Here is a 17,783-nt window from a genome sequence, read left to right on the forward strand (position 1 = left end):
CCTCCTCTAGTGTTCACAAGCTTTCCTTAAATCTGTTTTGACAACGCACGACCATGTTATCAATCTGACTAAAGTACATATCCTATTACGCTACGCATAGGATCTGACAACGAGCTATTGATAGCCTCGTTCTGACGACCCTTCCACTAGCCGATCAAAAGCTAACTTACAACATTCTGCAAGCTTTAAAAAAAGCCTTGGTTTTTGATAGTTACAATTTTTATGTCAGATAGCCAGTTAGCTCAGTCTGTAGGACATTTGCTCTGTAAGCGAGAGGTCCCGGGTTCGAGCCCTGGATTGAGGGCAAATTTTTCTTACTCTTTGACATTCGAACAAGTTGTCTGATTGGTTCAAATAAAAAAAAGCAATATTGTAAATCCAAAATATACAGAAGACGAATGTGAATAGGTCGTTCTCAGATCTTCGTTTAGAAGATCAAGTACTTTAGTCAGATTGACCATGTTATTAACATGGCATCAATTAGGTCAAACGGTCAAATATAAGTATGTATTGAAATATATTCCCAATTTCAAATGTCAAAGCTGATGCTAAAATATTCAGAAATTAGGTCAGTATTAAGTCACATTTAAAGTCAATGAAAGTCAGCGCAAAACTGTTTATGTTGTCCAAGTTTCATGGCTGTACCTTAAGAAAGTAGTCAGTAGGCCAAGGTCACAGTCAAGTAACCCCTGATTACTCAACGTCATCAGGTAAGTATAATTAAACAGTCTAGGAAATATGATCGGTGTAAAATATCTAAGCTCTGTGTCAACCTCTCTATTAGTTTGAGAGTCCTAGGCTCAAGCATGGCCGAGTTATAAGGGCTTTTTTATCTATATAAAACAAGTGACCCCCAGGGCGGGGCCTCTTTTCACCCAAGAGGCATAATTTGAACAAGCTTGTTAGAGAACCACTAGGCAATGCTACATACCAAAATTTAAAAGGCCTTGGCCTTGAATTTTCAGACGAGAGATTTTTAAAGCTTTTTTTCCTAAATAAAAGTCAATGTAAAACTTGGGACCCCTTGGTGGGGCCTCCTTTCAAATCGGGGGCATATTTTGAATAATCTTTGAGAAAGACCACTAGGCAATGCTACATACTAAATATCAAAGGCCTAGGTGTTGTGGTTTCTGACACGAAGATTTCTAAAGTTTTTTCCTATAGAAGTCTATTTTAAACTTTCCCCCCAGGGTAATAATTTGAACAATCTTTGTACAGGACCATTAGATAATGGCACATGCCAAATATCGAGGCTCTACGGATCATTCCTGTGAAGTTTGGTGTACATCTGCCCAATGGTTTTGAAAATTCTTTTTAGAAATTGACGGACGCACGACGGACGACTGACACCGAGCAGTCACAAAAGCTTACCATGAGTCTTTGGCTCAAGTGAGCTAATAAACATGAACAAACAACTGCACAAACTGTGTGATAGATTTCTGGATTTTTTTAATCACATGTATATACACTGTATGTACATTTCTGAGAGATTATATACAACTTCAACAAGAATTTGTAACAGAGTTACCAACGTTCACCGCCTAGGTAGATTTTTCACAAAACATGTATATTACATGAAAATAAAACATATTCAAAGAAATACGGCAACATAACAATGTACATAATTCATAACTATCTAACATATCATTCATGAAGACATTATGAAAATGTCAGGAAATCTATAACTGGAGAATGCTTTTAAATGCTTATAGAGCTATCTGTATTTTTAAGATTTAATGTGATACTATTTTTAAACTGGTAAGAAAAAAATAAATAAAAATGTAATGAAATATTTTATCATATTAAGCAAGTACACACTAGAAAAGGTTATTTCTAATGCCTTGATACAGTGCTGCAACTACATATAATCAACCTATGTGTTGTAACCATAGTACCTATACACACTATTAACTTATAACTTGTGCCTGGTTTATTTCTACAGGTCTACAGTTGTTTACTGCTTTTTATATCTATCAATACCAATCATCTTACTTAAAACATAATTTAATACTTAGAATAGTGGGAAAATTGATATAAAACACATGTATTATAGAATTATTGCATTTTGGTGAGGTCGGTATGTGGATTTATCGACCTGATAAAAGCGATATCGACCTAGGGTCCATATTTATAAGTATAAAAATCAATTAAGAAATGAAATGATTTTTTCGGTGTTCATGCGAAATAAACGACAGAATAGGATCGGCAAATTAAACATGAATCGTGATTCATCGTCGTTCATGTTTAATTTGCCGATCCTATTCTATCGTTCATTTCGCATGAACACCGAAAAAATCATTTCATTTCTTATATTTACATTATAATTTCTTTCCATTTGTAAACAAGATAATATTATAAATTGCACACATTCTGTGGCATTTAACATTAAAATCAGCTTCCCATCCATTCTGTTCAAAACACGGAATAACGGCAACGTCATCTAAGGAACGTTCTCCGTGACTATACGCGGACGTCGTCAAAACAGCGGTCGGTTATCACTAAGCAGCGATGACGCAAATTTCGCGCCTTTCCTTTTGCTGTTCATACGAAATGAACGTCAAAATGTTCAATGAAAACGAATAGGGCGAATGTAATTATTATTAGTTACACTGCTTGTTGGTGACAGGATACGGGATATACGCTGTCGAGGAAATCCATATCAGGCGAGAGCGAAGCGATTTTATCTTGCCGACTACCCTTTACTTACACGCTATTATCTAATATTTTGTAAATTAACAAAGCGGCAGCCATTTTTTAAAATCAAAATTCATATCTGAAATGTGCTAGCAGAATTGTGAATATATCTTGTCTCCACGTGACGTCTATTGACCAATAGAAATGCAAGAAACTTGTAGGCGACAAGATAAATGCAAATATCTGCAGTCTTTAGTCATTTTTCGTAGTAAATTGTGTACGACGTCGCATTGTTTTGTGACTACATCTAGACAATTGGAAAGGACTATCAATATAGATTTCATAATAACGTTCTTTATCATATAAAAAAGGAATAAGAACGTTAACTCAGGTGCCCCTGACCTTGACCTCAGCACATGACACAATGTTTTGCAATGGTGAATATTTGTGCCAAGTTATTTGAATATACACCATGCATAACAAAGTTACAAACCAGACAAAGGTGAACTTGACCTTGGAGCTAGGGACCTGAGTCTTGCATATGACAAATTAACTTATTATAGGGAATATTTGTGCCAAGTAATTTTAAAATCCCTTGATAAACGGCAGAGTTATTGACCGGACAAGAAACAGACCATGTTAACCTTTAACCTCTAAGTGTGACCTTGACCTCATAACTAGGGGTTTGGGTCTTGTGCAGAACACGTCCTCCCATTATGGGGAGAATTTGTGCAAAATAATTTGAAAATCCATTGATGAATGGCAACACGAAACAGATCCTGTTAACATTTGTCCTCTGTGACCTTGACCTTAGAGCTAGGGATCTGGATCTTGCGCATGACACGTCTGCCAAGTAATTTCAAAATCCCTTGATGAATGGCAGAGTTATGGACCGGACATGAAATATACCCTGTTTTCCTTTGACCTCTTTAGTGTGACCTTAATGCTAGAGGTCTGAGTCTCGCGCATGTCTCATCGTCTTATTTCGGGGAACAAGAATGCGAAGTTATATTAAAATCCCTTTATGGATAGCTGAGTTATGGGCCGGACACGAAGTGTGACGGACGGACGGAAGGACGGAGCCTATTTGTATATCCCCCTTTTTTCTTCGAAAAATGCGGGGAAAATTAGCATGGATTTACGCAAGCATTTATCTAATAAGGCCGGTCATAAAAACGTAACCTAGAGGTCGACACTAATTCATACACTTTTATCACAATGTCTTACGGTCTTTTACACCACTTCACTTCCTTTATGCCAAACATACCTCTACAATCACCGGTGTATATCAACAGACTGAAAAGAAAAAACAAAGAAAATCATTAAAAAGATGTTTTTGTTTGAATGCAATCCAGTTGCTATGCTTGACTTGGATTTCGAAATATACAGATGTTTTTCTATTGACAAAACGGTGAATCGTCATTGATAATTTAGCAGATCGTATGAAATTACAATACCAATGGCGTAAAGGATATTTGAGCCGTGCCATGAGAAAATCAACATAGTGGCTTAGCGACCAGCATGGATCCAGGCCAGCCTGCGCATCCGCGCAGTCTTGTCAGGATCCATGCTGTTCGCTTTCAAAGTCTATTGCAATTAGAGAAACTGTTAGCGAACAGCATGGATCCTGACCAGACTGCGCGGATGCGCAGGCTGGTCTGGATCCATGCTGGTCGCAAACCTACTATGTTGGTTTTCACATGGCACGGCTCATTTTATTATAGGGATAACTCGATGTTCTGATTTTGTTGACAATGACTGCAAATATCATGATAATGAAAAATGTTGATACCAGTGAAAATGATCTTATTTTTTATTTATCGCATGTTTGACGTCCAGGAATGAAATAAACCAATACATGATAATACTCTAAGGTAATAACGCTTTGACGTTGACGTCGTTTCAAGTGTAGGAAGCCTTGGTCTAATTGACTTGGGCTATGAAAGGTAAAGAAAGACGAAGTTCTGATATATCTAACAGGAAAAGCTTACATGTGATTAAAAGAATATTACACTTGCGTCTTTCCAATCTGAAAATGTTTACTGAACCCGATGAAAAAATTGATTACATGCTTGGCAGAGACTCGACACTTTATTATATCATTCAACTTGTATAATAAATTCAGTATGGAAAGACACTCATTTAATATCCTCTATACATAATCCTTCAAGATACAAAAGTGGTAAAATGATTTTATCGTAAACGTGCAGTCACCATAATCAAACTATTGCGTTTCATCTGTACAAATGATATTGTATCTAAAATTCACGCCTGTGTGCACTTAAAACGTTTACATTAACTTCCTGATTCAAAACAGGTAATTTAGATTAGAAAATGATGATGAAAAAAATTAAGGCCCTATTATGCCAGACACGACTGATTCTGCCTTTACAACCAGCGTAAATTATACAGTCCGATCATGATCAACACTGTTCGCCATTCCAATCAGTATCGTTTTGGTAAACACCCCTTTTAACAGTTAATGGCACTGTCCAAATTGAAAGATGGACAAGTTCATTATAGAAATTTAGCAGGGTAAGTATTTAACCTTTAGTCTGCTGTCGTCAAGTGGTTCTGCCTTTGCGACCAGTGCAGACCAAGATCAGCCTGCACATCCGTGCTGTCTGATCATGGTCTACCCTGTTCGCTATTCAGTCAGTAAATTTTCAGTGAACACCCCTTTGAATGATACGCGGTACTGCACAGACTGAATGATGGAACAGTCTATTATGGAAATTTAGCAGGGTAAGTATTTAAATGGATTACCGCTTCGTCCGTGTATTTCCAAGGCTTGTATCGTATTGAAGATGATATGGAGGTCCCGTCTCTAAACCATTTTCTGCAGAAGAAAGGAAAACTCAGTAGTGATTTTAAAGCTAATATTGCATTTTAAAGCATTATACGATAACGGTTCAAATCAGTTACATGGTTTCAAGGCTTACACGAAATCAAACTGGAGCTCCTTAATGCAATTTGGGAGAATGTAACTAAAGTGCATTAGAAACATGTACTTTCCATCTAAATGATGTTTGAAATTTTGATCATATTTGATATGCAGCATTTTATAACCCTTTATTCAGAGTAATGTTATGATAAAGTAGCATTTGAATGAACTTTTTTTCAATTTTATTTGAAAAAGGTCCACTTGATTGCACGTAGCGACCACCAAAACTAAAGATAGAAAACACATTAAACAAGTTCTCCACATGAACTTGTGGATGAGTCGACATTAAATGTTGTAAGCAATGATGCTATACACCTACTGCGATATAATTCTGACCTTAGGGTGTTTAAAGATTTTTCGGCGACGCCGTCTAAATTCGTTTTCGTTACCTATGCCACGTGACTTGAGTTTGCAAATCAAACTACTTGATAACGCATTATAGATAATTTATCAAAATGGAAGATTTATGCAACACTCTGCCTGGTTGGACGAAAGTGTCAATTTCTTTCACTCTGTTGATTGTGCTACGCTGAGTGAAATGTAGACAAAGCGTTTATGCTAAACGACGCTGTTCACAGTTTTAAAGCTAACTTTGGCTCAGTATATTTAGCAAGAATATTGATATATCTCAAAATGATAAGTAAGTTTAATAAATATGATAAAAACCTGTTCAAATACCAACATATATCAAATTAAAGAAAGAACTAAATACGGTCTGCGTATCACATGAATAAGGGTGTGATAAGAGTCTTTTATGTAGATAAGTGCTTTTTAAAAGATTTTCCTTGTTACAGTTGTCGTCTGTATATGAAAAGGTTTCTTGCTGTTGTGACTTATTCAGATTGCATATTAAAATGAGTACTTGTTTGCTTTGATATATTTGTTATAAATTATTTAACTGATTTATTATATATGAATATTTTTCTTTAGTATGGTATGCAAATATTGAACTCAGTTGAAATCTGTTTTATTATATATATGCTATATAATGACTGAATCTCATTACCCTGAAATGAAGGTACGCTGCATACAGTTTATCTATGTGATATGACTACGGTCAAACTTTGCTTATGAAACAGAAACATTGAAATAATTACAATTGAATGTTTTGCTTGACCTTCACTTTTTTATAGGTGTGACGTCATTGTCTAAAGATTCATGAATAGCGAATATGCATTTGTTAAAGCGAGATCAGTTGGCCTATTTTAGAAATAAATAAAAATAATAAATAAAAAAATCCTTTGATTTTTTCTCATGTATTCTAATCAAACTTGATTTGTAGCATCTTTATTAGGCCCGCAGCCAACTTTGTTCAGCTGGGACATTTAACCCCTTTTAGGGGCTGCTAGAGCTAAAACTAGAAATGCCTTTATACAGCGTCTCATGAACAGCTTGGTGGATCTTTGTCATACTTGGTCTGGAGCATCATTATAAGGTCCTCTTCCAAATTTATTTATATAGGAACTTGGGCCCTATTAGGGACCACTATAGCTAAAAGTAGATATGCCTTTCTTCACATTAACCACTAAAATGTAATGGATTTTTATCAAACTCGATGTGTAACAATATCGTAAGGTCTCTTGCTATTTAGTTACAAATGGGGATAGGGACCAATTTAGCTAAAAATATAAACACGTTTAATGACCTCTTCTCATGAACCGCTTCATGAATCTTCATCAAACTACTGCTGTAATCATTCGTGTAAGGATAAACGAAACAAAATTGCAACCCTACGAAACTTTTGCGAAAAATTAAAAGAGAACCATTTAAATTGTTAAAGTGCGGTGTTTAGTTTTGCAATTTGAAAAATGTTAGATGAAAGATGAATGTTAGATGAAAAATTCATAAACTTCTTTCCTTATTACAATTCGCCGACCATCATTTTTAAAGATATTTCTTGTTTAGCCTATATGCTGTCAAGCAGTAACACTTGTACAAAGCTGAGGTAAGTCCATGCTAGCATGCTACAGACCCGGTTGGATGCAATTCAGAAAAGGTGTTTATTATGCATGAAAAGATACAGATGACTGACGCCGGACCAACCATTTTAGTAATAGCTCTGAACCTTTGAACTAAAAACTAAAATTATGTTTTTCACTTATTTAAGTAAGTTTCAATGACCATCATTTAAGAAAACGAAAAAAAAAAAAAAAAAGACAGAGAATATACTTACTTCTTCCTTAACCAAAGTAAGCCTGCAATTATCGCTATTATCAAGACTGTAACAAATATTCCAATTGCAGCTTTGCCTCCAGAAGAAAGACCCGATTTTTTATCCTTTGAAGCGTTGCTTTCTGGTTTCTTAGTCGTTGATGTTGACGGCACCGTTACACTTGAACTTGGTGTTACATTTGATGTACTAGTAGGTTTAATCGAAGCAGAGCTTGTTGTACTTGCTGTAGTAGGTGCAATCGATACAGTACTTGTTGACGGCGGTAAAGAAGTAATCGAAGAGGAGGATACTGTCTCTGACTTTTTTGACGTGGAAACTGTGGTTGATGAAACAACTACACTACTTGTAGAAGGTATTTGTGACGAGAATGAAGAAGTATGTAAAGTTGATGTCGGTGATATTGAGACAGAAGAAGACGTTTGTAAAGAATTAGTAGAAGAAACTGCTACAGTCGTTGTTACGCTTGCTGACGTTTTTGAAGAGTTGATAGAAGAGCTAGTCAAACTTGCTGTTGCAACTGAACTGCTTGAAACAACTAAACTAGATGTTGGTGTACTTTCGGACGACTGAACTACTCCAGAGGAACTTGATACCAAAAGTGAAGAAGTAAATGAAGTCGACGTCGTTGAAACTATAACTATAGTAGGTGAAATATTTGCTGTATTAGATGCTTCCGGACTAGCTGTAGAAGATGTATTCAAACTAGCTACGGTTGATGTATTCGAATTTTCTGTATTTCCCGTAGACTGGTGTTTCGTAGCTACAGTTGTAGATGAAACTGAAGGAGTAGGACTTAGAGAAATCGTTGCTGTGGTGGAAACTGTTGGCGTTTCTGATGACGATAATGGTGCATTTGACGTTGACGTTGCTGATAACGGTGACGTCATTGATAACGTTGATGTTGTTAATAACGTTGAGGTTGCTGATAACGTTGACGTTGTTGATAACGTTGACGTTGTTGATAACGTTGACGTTGTACCTGTGTCATTAGCCCCAGATGCAAACTGCACTATAATAGACAATTATAATCTACAATTATTGGCCTATTAACACTTAAAACAAAAATCCAAAATATTTAATACATCTGCATTCCACAACGTGTCATATGTTTTATGTTGCAAACCGAAGTTCGAATTCCTATGCCCATATAAAGCATTTAGCAACATGCTACTTAACCGAATAAACAGTATTAAGTGAACAGATGTGCTAGTTAACCCTTACCCTGCTAAGTTTCTACATGTATAATGAACTTGTCCATCTTTCAGTTTGGACAGTATCATTAACTGTTACAAGGGGTGCTTACCAAAAAGATATTGACTGAATGGCGAACTGTGAATTTCAACAATGCAGATCATGTTCAGACTGCACGGATGTGCAGGCTAATCAGGATCTACACTGGACGAAAAGGCAGAATCAAGGTGTTCAGCATGATGATAGCACCATAACGTATGGCGGGAGGGTCACCTAACTGGTCAAAAATGTTTAAATATAATTATTCATGTTCAGTCAGAAATGGTCTTTTTTAATCTCTAGCAGATATCAATAGCATCATTGCCTTCGTACAAAGACCTTAAGCATTGTAATTTCCAATACAGTCAAAACTGTTTAACTGAGATGTCTTCAAATTAAATTCAAATATTTTCTTCTAAGAACTATAAAGGTTACCTGAGAGAAAAATTAGAAACGAAAATTTTAAAAATCTTAAGGTTTATTACATAAGACCAAATAAGACCAGGCTGGGGTTTCTTTTCTTTTCTTTTTTTTTTTTTAGATAAGGCCTATCCTCTCTACAGTAAAGAAAAGTTATGATGGCAATAAACTTTTATGGCAGATATCATAAAAGGCTTCCCCAAGTCTTAAAGTAATTTTAAATCGGAAATGAGGTATCTAAAATGAAGTCTTTTTGCACTTGATATTTCAAAAGGAAAACTAACATGTGATAAAAAGAATATTACATTTGTGACTTTCCACATTGAATTTATTAAACTCGTTGAATAAAATTGATAAAATGCTCCGTAGAGCCTCGCATTTTATTATTTTATTCAACTCGTTTAATAAATTCAATATGAAAAGACACTCATGTAATATCCTATATTTATAGTACGTGACGGATCCCTGTGATGCGGACAGGGACGTCACGTTCCGACAACTCGTTCATAATTATAAAAATGTTCATAAACCAACCAAGCTAATAAAATTGCTCTATGTGCTTAAAAATCATGGTTGATAACCAAATTGAATAACCTTTTATGTCACAATCTTACGTTACTTTAACATTTGGTGTCACTACTTAAGACAGCCACATAGTAGCCCTGAGCTAGAAAAAAAAATAACTGGACATATCAAGACAAAAAATCTGTACCCCCGGGTAGCTAAAATGTTATTTTTAGTAATTTATGTATGTCCAATAGTCACTTTGAATCATCAATAGTCCTTTTAAATCATAACACACATTATACACAAGTCTGTGTTTAAAACGAAATAGCTTTTTACATTTAACGACTACAACAAGGTATTAAAGTTTACCTGTAAACAATAAAATCACGAAACAATTCATACAACGTATTATAAATGAATTGCACATCATGTTCATATGTTATTCCCACGTTATATTTTCATGTGAAACGTGTAAATGGTTGTTTGCGTGTTTGAAAATGATATTTATAAATATAGACATGACTTTAAAGTTATTTCACAACAAATTATTCAACCATGTAGACATAAACCCAGCATGTGTTTAACAGAGTTTTATTCGTTTATTTCAGGCTCGTAACATGTTACGAATTTCTCAACTAGATTTCGCCTACGTGTACTCTAAAACATAGTTAAAAGTTTACTGAATATCCTCCTGCTATCAGTTTACTATAAAACCTCCCCCCCCCCCCCCCCCCCCCCCCCCCTGAAGGATTAACATTTTTATTTAATGAATCGTTCTTCAATTGATAGAGCGTTAAACTGAGGTCAACCTGATCTCTCTAACGACTTACTTTTCATTCCGGGAGGTTCAGTTGGCAGTATACAGAAATAGATATATGGAAAAGTACATTTTACTGTTGACCATTTTCTCTTATTTATGTTTTAATGTCTACACTAGGTGGGTTTAACGTCTAAACTAGATGCAGCCTTTCAACACATAGGACACAAGAACAATTTTATTACTTGTGCTTAACATCTGCATTGAACAATTACATCATTATTTTGATAAAAATAAGTCAAACATTCAACATATTGTTTTGCTTTTTTTTAATTTTCCAAAATATATTCTTAATGCCTAATATCTGGCCTATTTCACCTCGATGAGAGATAGTTAAGAAAATACATGCATGTGACCTTTAATGTGAACATTACATAGAAAACGTGACACCATCTGCGATCGATTATCATTTGTCCTTTATATATTTAAAATTACATTTCGTGCGTCAAAATGAAATGGAAAAAATATTACATTTCGTGCGTCAAAATGAAATGGAAAAAAATAGTTACACACTACAACACCAGGCATCTTCAACTCACTAAATCACACTTTAATTAACAAAATTGCATATTCACCTAAGTTGAAAAAAAAGAAAAAAAAAAGAAAATCTGGACTCGAGACTGGACTCGTTGCCTTTTAAACATTTCCACGTCTCCCTACATTTATAACCCATCAAACTCTTTCTTACTTTCAGTAAAACTGTCATAATAATTATAACATATCTGTGTAGACATTATGTATGAAAAATTCCTTACCTGTTATATAAAGAAAAATCGTAAAATATTTCCACTCCATAGTTGATGTTTACTGAAGAAATTCCGTTTCGCAACTTCTAGTATTTCATATTTTCAAAAACTGTTATCCATATTTACTTCCTTGATTTTGAAAGAAAATCGACTCGTTTTCAGAAATTCTGCTTGTACACGCGTCTAAGCATACACCGTTAAATATCCTTATCGAATTTTGCTTAATGGACACACCTTAAGACGAATGACCTGTATTAATACAGAAGACTGTGTTATCATATGATGGCAACTTAAACATTCTATATTCCAACATAACTTAATGGTGAGTTTATGATAACGTGTGAACATGGACACGTGTGAATATCGTCATAGAAAACCATAAATTTGGTACAAGTATATTGATTTTCTCTTTAAAACGTGCGGAATGTCACAATCTGGAAGAATATTATTATACATTATTGAAAAGATTATAATGTTTATATGGGTAAAATGTAAAGAGTATTTTCAGGTTAAGAAATTCAATATATACAGTTAATTAAACCTATGGTATATATCGAATAAGGTTTAACTTGGACACAAAGTGTATGTTAGTCCAAATCGGAAAAGTAACAAAAATACATAGATCTGTATTTAAGTCTTCATTTCGTAAATCGATCCTTAACATATTTACACAGAATTATGTATACCCATTTGATTTGCTTCAAATATGATTAATAGCAGGTGAAGAGTTTTGTGATATCTTGAATTACAGTGAACTGCTAAAATTGCACAAAGTAATTTCTCCACCATCCTCTTGGTATTTAAACATAATAGGTCTGGGGCCGTATTCATAAAGCATCTTAAGTATAAGTTTTGACTTAAGTTGAAGATTTTACTTAAGTTTGTGGTGATTTCAGCTTAAGTCTAAGTAAAAACTTAAGTTCTAGTCATAAAACAGCTAAAACTTAAGATACGTAAGAAATGACTTAAGTCAGAAAATAAAATAGCGTGGTGAGTACGATTAAAGTGTTGTTTTCAGATAAAAGCACTTTAAACATAATTGTGCATGTTGTATCTGTCAGAAATTAATGTTGTTTTTTTAATGTTTTCGTCCACAATAAAAAAACAAGAATTACTTATTAAGTTGTTTTATGAATAACAAATATACTTAAGTAAAATAAATTTCTTAGCTAAATAATACTTAAGTAAATAATCAATTTCTTATACTTATACTTAAGATACTTTATGAATACGGCCCCAGGAGTTTAATGTCTCTGATTTATATACTTCGCAACAACCACCTTAATACTTCGCCAGTATTAATTTCATTTAAATATGCAGAATATGCATATTGTATTTTGTATGATGTTGCAGGTGTAATGAAGTATTTCGACCCCCATAGAATAATGACCCCCCGGTCATTATTCTATAGAAAAAGTGACCCCCCCCTCGGTCATAGTATTATGACCTCCAGATCATAGTACAATGACTCCCCCACGTGAAGTAAACTGAACCTCACGAAGAATATTGACTCCCATAAAAAAACGACCCCCGGTCATTTGGTCAAATTTAGTGATAACTCATGTATCTAAGACCTAATTGCTGCATTTTATGCCCCCACTCGGGGGAGGGGGGGCATATACATTTGCCCTTGTCCGTCCGTCCGTCCTTCCGTTTGACCATTAGCCCCAGATACCATCACTTGACACAGAAATCAGAGCATTCCGCAACGGGAAAAGGGATTCTATTTCTAGACGCTGTATCTTGGTGTATACATTTTTTTTTCAGGAAAATAACAGTTCACAATACGTTCACAAAACACACCAGTGTCAATAATCCCTGCAAACTTCAGTATGAAGTAATTCTTCAGAAGAAAACTGCACAAGAAACTGCTAGCATAGAACTTAGTATTAATAGAAGTTGCAATACTTAGCAGTGGCAGTAGAAAGTAGTAGTAGTAGTAGTAGTAGTAGTAGTAGTAGTGGCAATTGTAGTGGCAGTGGCAGTAGCAGCAGCAGCAGAGGAATAAGTGACAGCAACAACAGCAGCAGGAGAAGAAGAGGTAGATGTACAAGACGTATTAGTGGAAGCAGGTATAGTAGTATCAGTAGTAGCAGTTGTAGTAGTAGTAGTAGAAGTAGTAGTAGTAGTAGTAGAAGAAGAAGAAGTACATGTAGTAATAGCAATAGAAGTAGCGGCACCAGTGGTAGTAGTACAATCAAAATGTTAACCATTGGCAATGGAGGGTATTAGAGTTGTAGATCTAGTAAAATTGTCCGTTAGGTTTGGTGGGGATCACTTTTTAATAGATATTATCGTCGAAAGTCTTTTAGGAGCCGGTGTTTTACACGGAAAGAGTAATTTTTTTAAATAGAATAATGTCCGGGAATCGATATTGTATGAGAGTTCGAATGTAGTAATTTCGGCAGTGAGTATTTTACATGGAAGGAGTCACTTTTTCTATAGAATAATAACCGGGGTCGTTATTCTATGAGATTCGAAGGGAGTCATCTTTAGGGAGTCAGTATTTTACTTGGAGGGGTCAGTTTTTCTATAGAATAACGGCCGGGGGGTCGTTATTCTATAGAGTTTTCAAAGGGAGTCAGTTTTTTATAAGGGGAGTCAATATTGATACATCCCAGTGTTTTGTTTATGTAATCTATTTTTAGCACAGTGTCAGTACCATTTTACTAAGATTTCTGCCAATACTATTGATGTCATCAATTATTTATTAGGTAAATCATTTCTTTACTTACTATTGCATTATTTTAAAGTCAGACTGTCATCATATTTGTTGTATTTTGTAAGTTATTGCATTTTAAATTGATTACAGTGCAGCATCCCTGTCTGGCTGCAGCCATTTTGCCCAATTGCATTCTGGGTAGTTACCCTTGACAACCTAGTAGAATTCCAGGAATTATTCCAACTGTCAAAACAATTCTAAGCTAAATTTCTTTAATTTAAGCAAAGGATCAGAGTTTTTCAGGTAATAGTCATTTTATTTAGGAATTATACCTTTGATTTATGTCCAGTTTTCATGCAACTTAATTTATTTTAGTAGTTTAAACTCTGATTTTTTATGATTTAACCATAGTTTTGGCTGTTCCATGTACACATTGTTTTGATGTGTACATTCTGCACACAGTTGTACATTCACTCAAGAGTTTGGTTGTGTGCACCCATACAGTTGGTGTGTGCACACATGTTTTTGGTGTGCACTTGGTCAGTATAAAAGCTTTTTGTAGCTCCATTGAAGGAACTCTCCAGACTTTGAACTTCAAGAGCTTAACCTATTTTTGGTAACTGCCAGTATTCTATTTTGACTTTAGAATTTTTCAAGACTTGATTATTTTTGGCTTAAGTAAATAACTTTTAACAGTAAAATAAGATTACTTTTAAGATTTAAGACTGAGGTTTATAGGCAAGCATTTGTTTCATTTAAAGATTCTAAATATTTAACAGTTTGTTGTTAACTAAGATGTTTTGCTGATACATTATTAGTATTTATTTAGAGTCAGTATTTTATATGCATTGTCTTAATTTTTGTTAGGGATAAAATAAATAAATTTGCAATTTAAATTTATTTGATCTTAGTGATTTCTTATTAGTGTTAAGTAGAACTTAAGTAAATCTTGGTAAAATAAGTAGTCTAACTGGAGTAAAATAGCCTTAGTGAATCGGCCACAAAGCAGAATTGTATTCGAACCCAATCTGTTCTTAACCACGAAACCGGAAGTCGCAAGCCTGCATGATAGTCCAGTTTTACGTAACCACATAGCCAGAGTTCGAGATCCCAGCCCGGTAAATCCTACTCAACTTCTCTTGCCGAACCACAACCAGTCCCGAAACCATCCGAGCTAGCCAGAGCGCAACAATATTTTACAGGAAAGGAGTCACATTTTCTGTAGAATAATGACCGGGGGGTCGTTATTCTATGGGGGTCGAAATACTTCATTACACCGGCATTTGATTATTAGCCAGATCGAACCAGTGAGTTTACTAGTAATTACATGGAACCAATTATAATCGAGCAATGGAAAAGTGTCTGCAACCATTGGAGCCGTTGTCATAGTCAGACTAATGATAGGTTGGAGAAAACAGTCTTTCAATGGGCTTTAAATAAAGGAAATGAGAGATATGTAAGAACTGGCCCTTTTTGGTAAAAGAAAATCTAAAGAGTTTAAACTTGGAAAGATTTATACAACCCTCCTCGTTTCTGCCACAGACCACAACTGCTCTCATGGATGTACACAGATAAATGGGTTAATGACTTGAACCAAGTTGGTGGTATTAGTGGACTAGGAAATAATAAGTTGAGACTGTATAGACAATTTTAAACAGAATACAAGGCAGAACAGTATTGTAAAATTATCAGCCTTATCCCCACAGATCTGCACTTTCAAAGTTCAGAAGTGGCGTTGCTCCAATCCGCATAGAAACCGACAGCTATGAAACTTTACCCGTACAAGACAGAACCTAGTCAGACTTGACAGAACCTGTCGATTTTGTAAAGACTGTGTGGAAAATGAGTTGCATGTTTTAATTTCCTGCCCTATTTACACAAGTTTAAGAATAGATTTATTCAACAAAGCTGAAAGTCTCTGTAAATTTTTTTCTCTGCTGAAGAAGAAATATTTTTCAGAATGGACACCAGATGCAGTATGTATGACAAATGAAAGATATTTAATGCAACACATAAAACAAACATTTTCATCTAATGTTTTACCAAATTCATGATATAATTTACCATATATACATATATGATATTTGTCAATGAGAGATTCACCTGAACGCAAATTTGTGATGATACCGTGTTTTTGAGCTTATCACTGCCATATAATATTGATCATTAACATATAATATTCAACATAATACAAAATCATCCCAATGATATTCCTTATGAACGATAATTCGTTTGAATGAATGTATCCGTTTCTATTATTTTTTTCTTCATTTTTTTTTTTCATTTGAATGCAAACGTGACGTTAACAGTTATATAAATACCATATGCACCGATTTTGATCATTAGATATATGTCAAAAAACCACATAGTGTGCAGAATGATCACGCTTCGAGTCGAAGTCCGCTAGTTTCTATTCTAGTTTGAAGCGAGCGGATTGACAATATCAATGGTCGACACGACGCAGCCATATGGTTCTATTATTATTATACCGAACAAAACTATTAACTACATAAAAAGTTTATTAAAAGTTTTGATCATTAAAAATCAACGTTCTTAGCCGGAACAGTTGTGTAACATTGATAGCGACGTCATTACATAACTGTTAAAGGGAGGCAATCAATGGCTAAAACGAGCAGTTATTGCCTATGACATCAATATAGCGCGGTCACAGACTGACAGCACTTTCGCTTGGTCACGTGTCGAAAAGGTTAAAATTTCTGATAGTCAAAATATCTCTTTTTCGGGTAATGGGATTTTACCATTGTAGACAAAAGTGAGGTATAATAATCTACATTATTGATGCATTTCTGTTTCAAGCTTTTAGATTCTATTGAATCGATTTAGTTATCATATGTGATATGGTATGAACATTCTCAGTCGCTGACTGCATTGAGACTGTAGTCAAATTTTAATTTTATGTATCACATGCTGCAGAGCGGCAGAGCGGCGAGCCTTTGTTGAAAATCATTGGAAAAACATTGCCACTGATCTCATTGTCACGGTTCAGCTAGGACGATGCCACGTGCAAATGCTATATTAGAGAGGTTAATTTGTATGTCTGTACGAGTACGTGTATGTGCAACATGTATTCTTTATTCAATGAAGCATCTGAGATCTCATATTCGGATCATTACAAAATGTTTACACAATTTAACTCAGCATGTCCAAATTGTACTTGTTTATTTCATATAATCTTTCATACGTGAGGTAGAAACTTCGGGAAAACATAGAAAAGCTGAAATTTCTTTTCACAAACGAGAAACTTGCAAGAACTTTTGCAAAACCTGCTATGATATTTTAAAAAGTAGAAATGATCTTTTATATAACGAGTAAGTCTGTAAATTCTCATTAAATGATGCGAATAACGCATTTGAAACTGTTCTCTTTATAATCATGTTCTTTTCTGCTTTGGGACCAAAAATGGTGTTCATTGTAAACGAGTTTCCGCTATCCACAGTTCTTCTGTTTGTGTTTGTATAATAAAAACGATACGAAATCAGAAAATATATATATCCGGGTTCGCTAGATATGTTCTCTATCGCAACAGTCTAAACTTCAATGAAAGAAAAGACAACGGGCATTCTGGTACATAAACATTTCGTTTTTTTTTTCAGCATGGACGACCTTACATCTTTTTCAATAAAGACTAA

The 17,783-nt window shown here is 34.8% G+C and overlaps 1 protein-coding gene across 2 annotated transcripts; it reads right to left on the minus strand.

Annotated features, from left to right (window-relative positions):
- Positions 1–1,422: 1,422 nt before the first annotated feature.
- Positions 1,423–11,837, minus strand: LOC123563766 (uncharacterized). 2 transcript variants are annotated; one of them, XM_045356777.2, is made up of 4 exons: positions 11,481–11,837; positions 7,752–8,760; positions 5,401–5,473; positions 1,423–3,930 (listed from the first exon to the last, which is right to left on the minus strand). In XM_045356777.2, exons 1-4 carry the CDS (start codon positions 11,518–11,520, stop codon positions 3,910–3,912), a joined length of 1,143 nt encoding a protein of 380 aa, XP_045212712.2. In that variant the 5' UTR covers positions 11,521–11,837; the 3' UTR covers positions 1,423–3,909. The 2 variants fall into 2 exon arrangements, with proteins under 2 accessions (XP_045212712.2, XP_045212711.2); XM_045356776.2 differs by lacking the exon at positions 11,481–11,837 and adding an exon at positions 10,278–10,436.
- Between the last annotated feature and the right edge of the window lie 5,946 nt (positions 11,838–17,783).

This window comes from Mercenaria mercenaria, chromosome 2 (genome assembly GCF_021730395.1).
Source record: "Mercenaria mercenaria strain notata chromosome 2, MADL_Memer_1, whole genome shotgun sequence".
Lineage (NCBI taxonomy): Eukaryota > Metazoa > Mollusca > Bivalvia > Venerida > Veneridae > Mercenaria > Mercenaria mercenaria.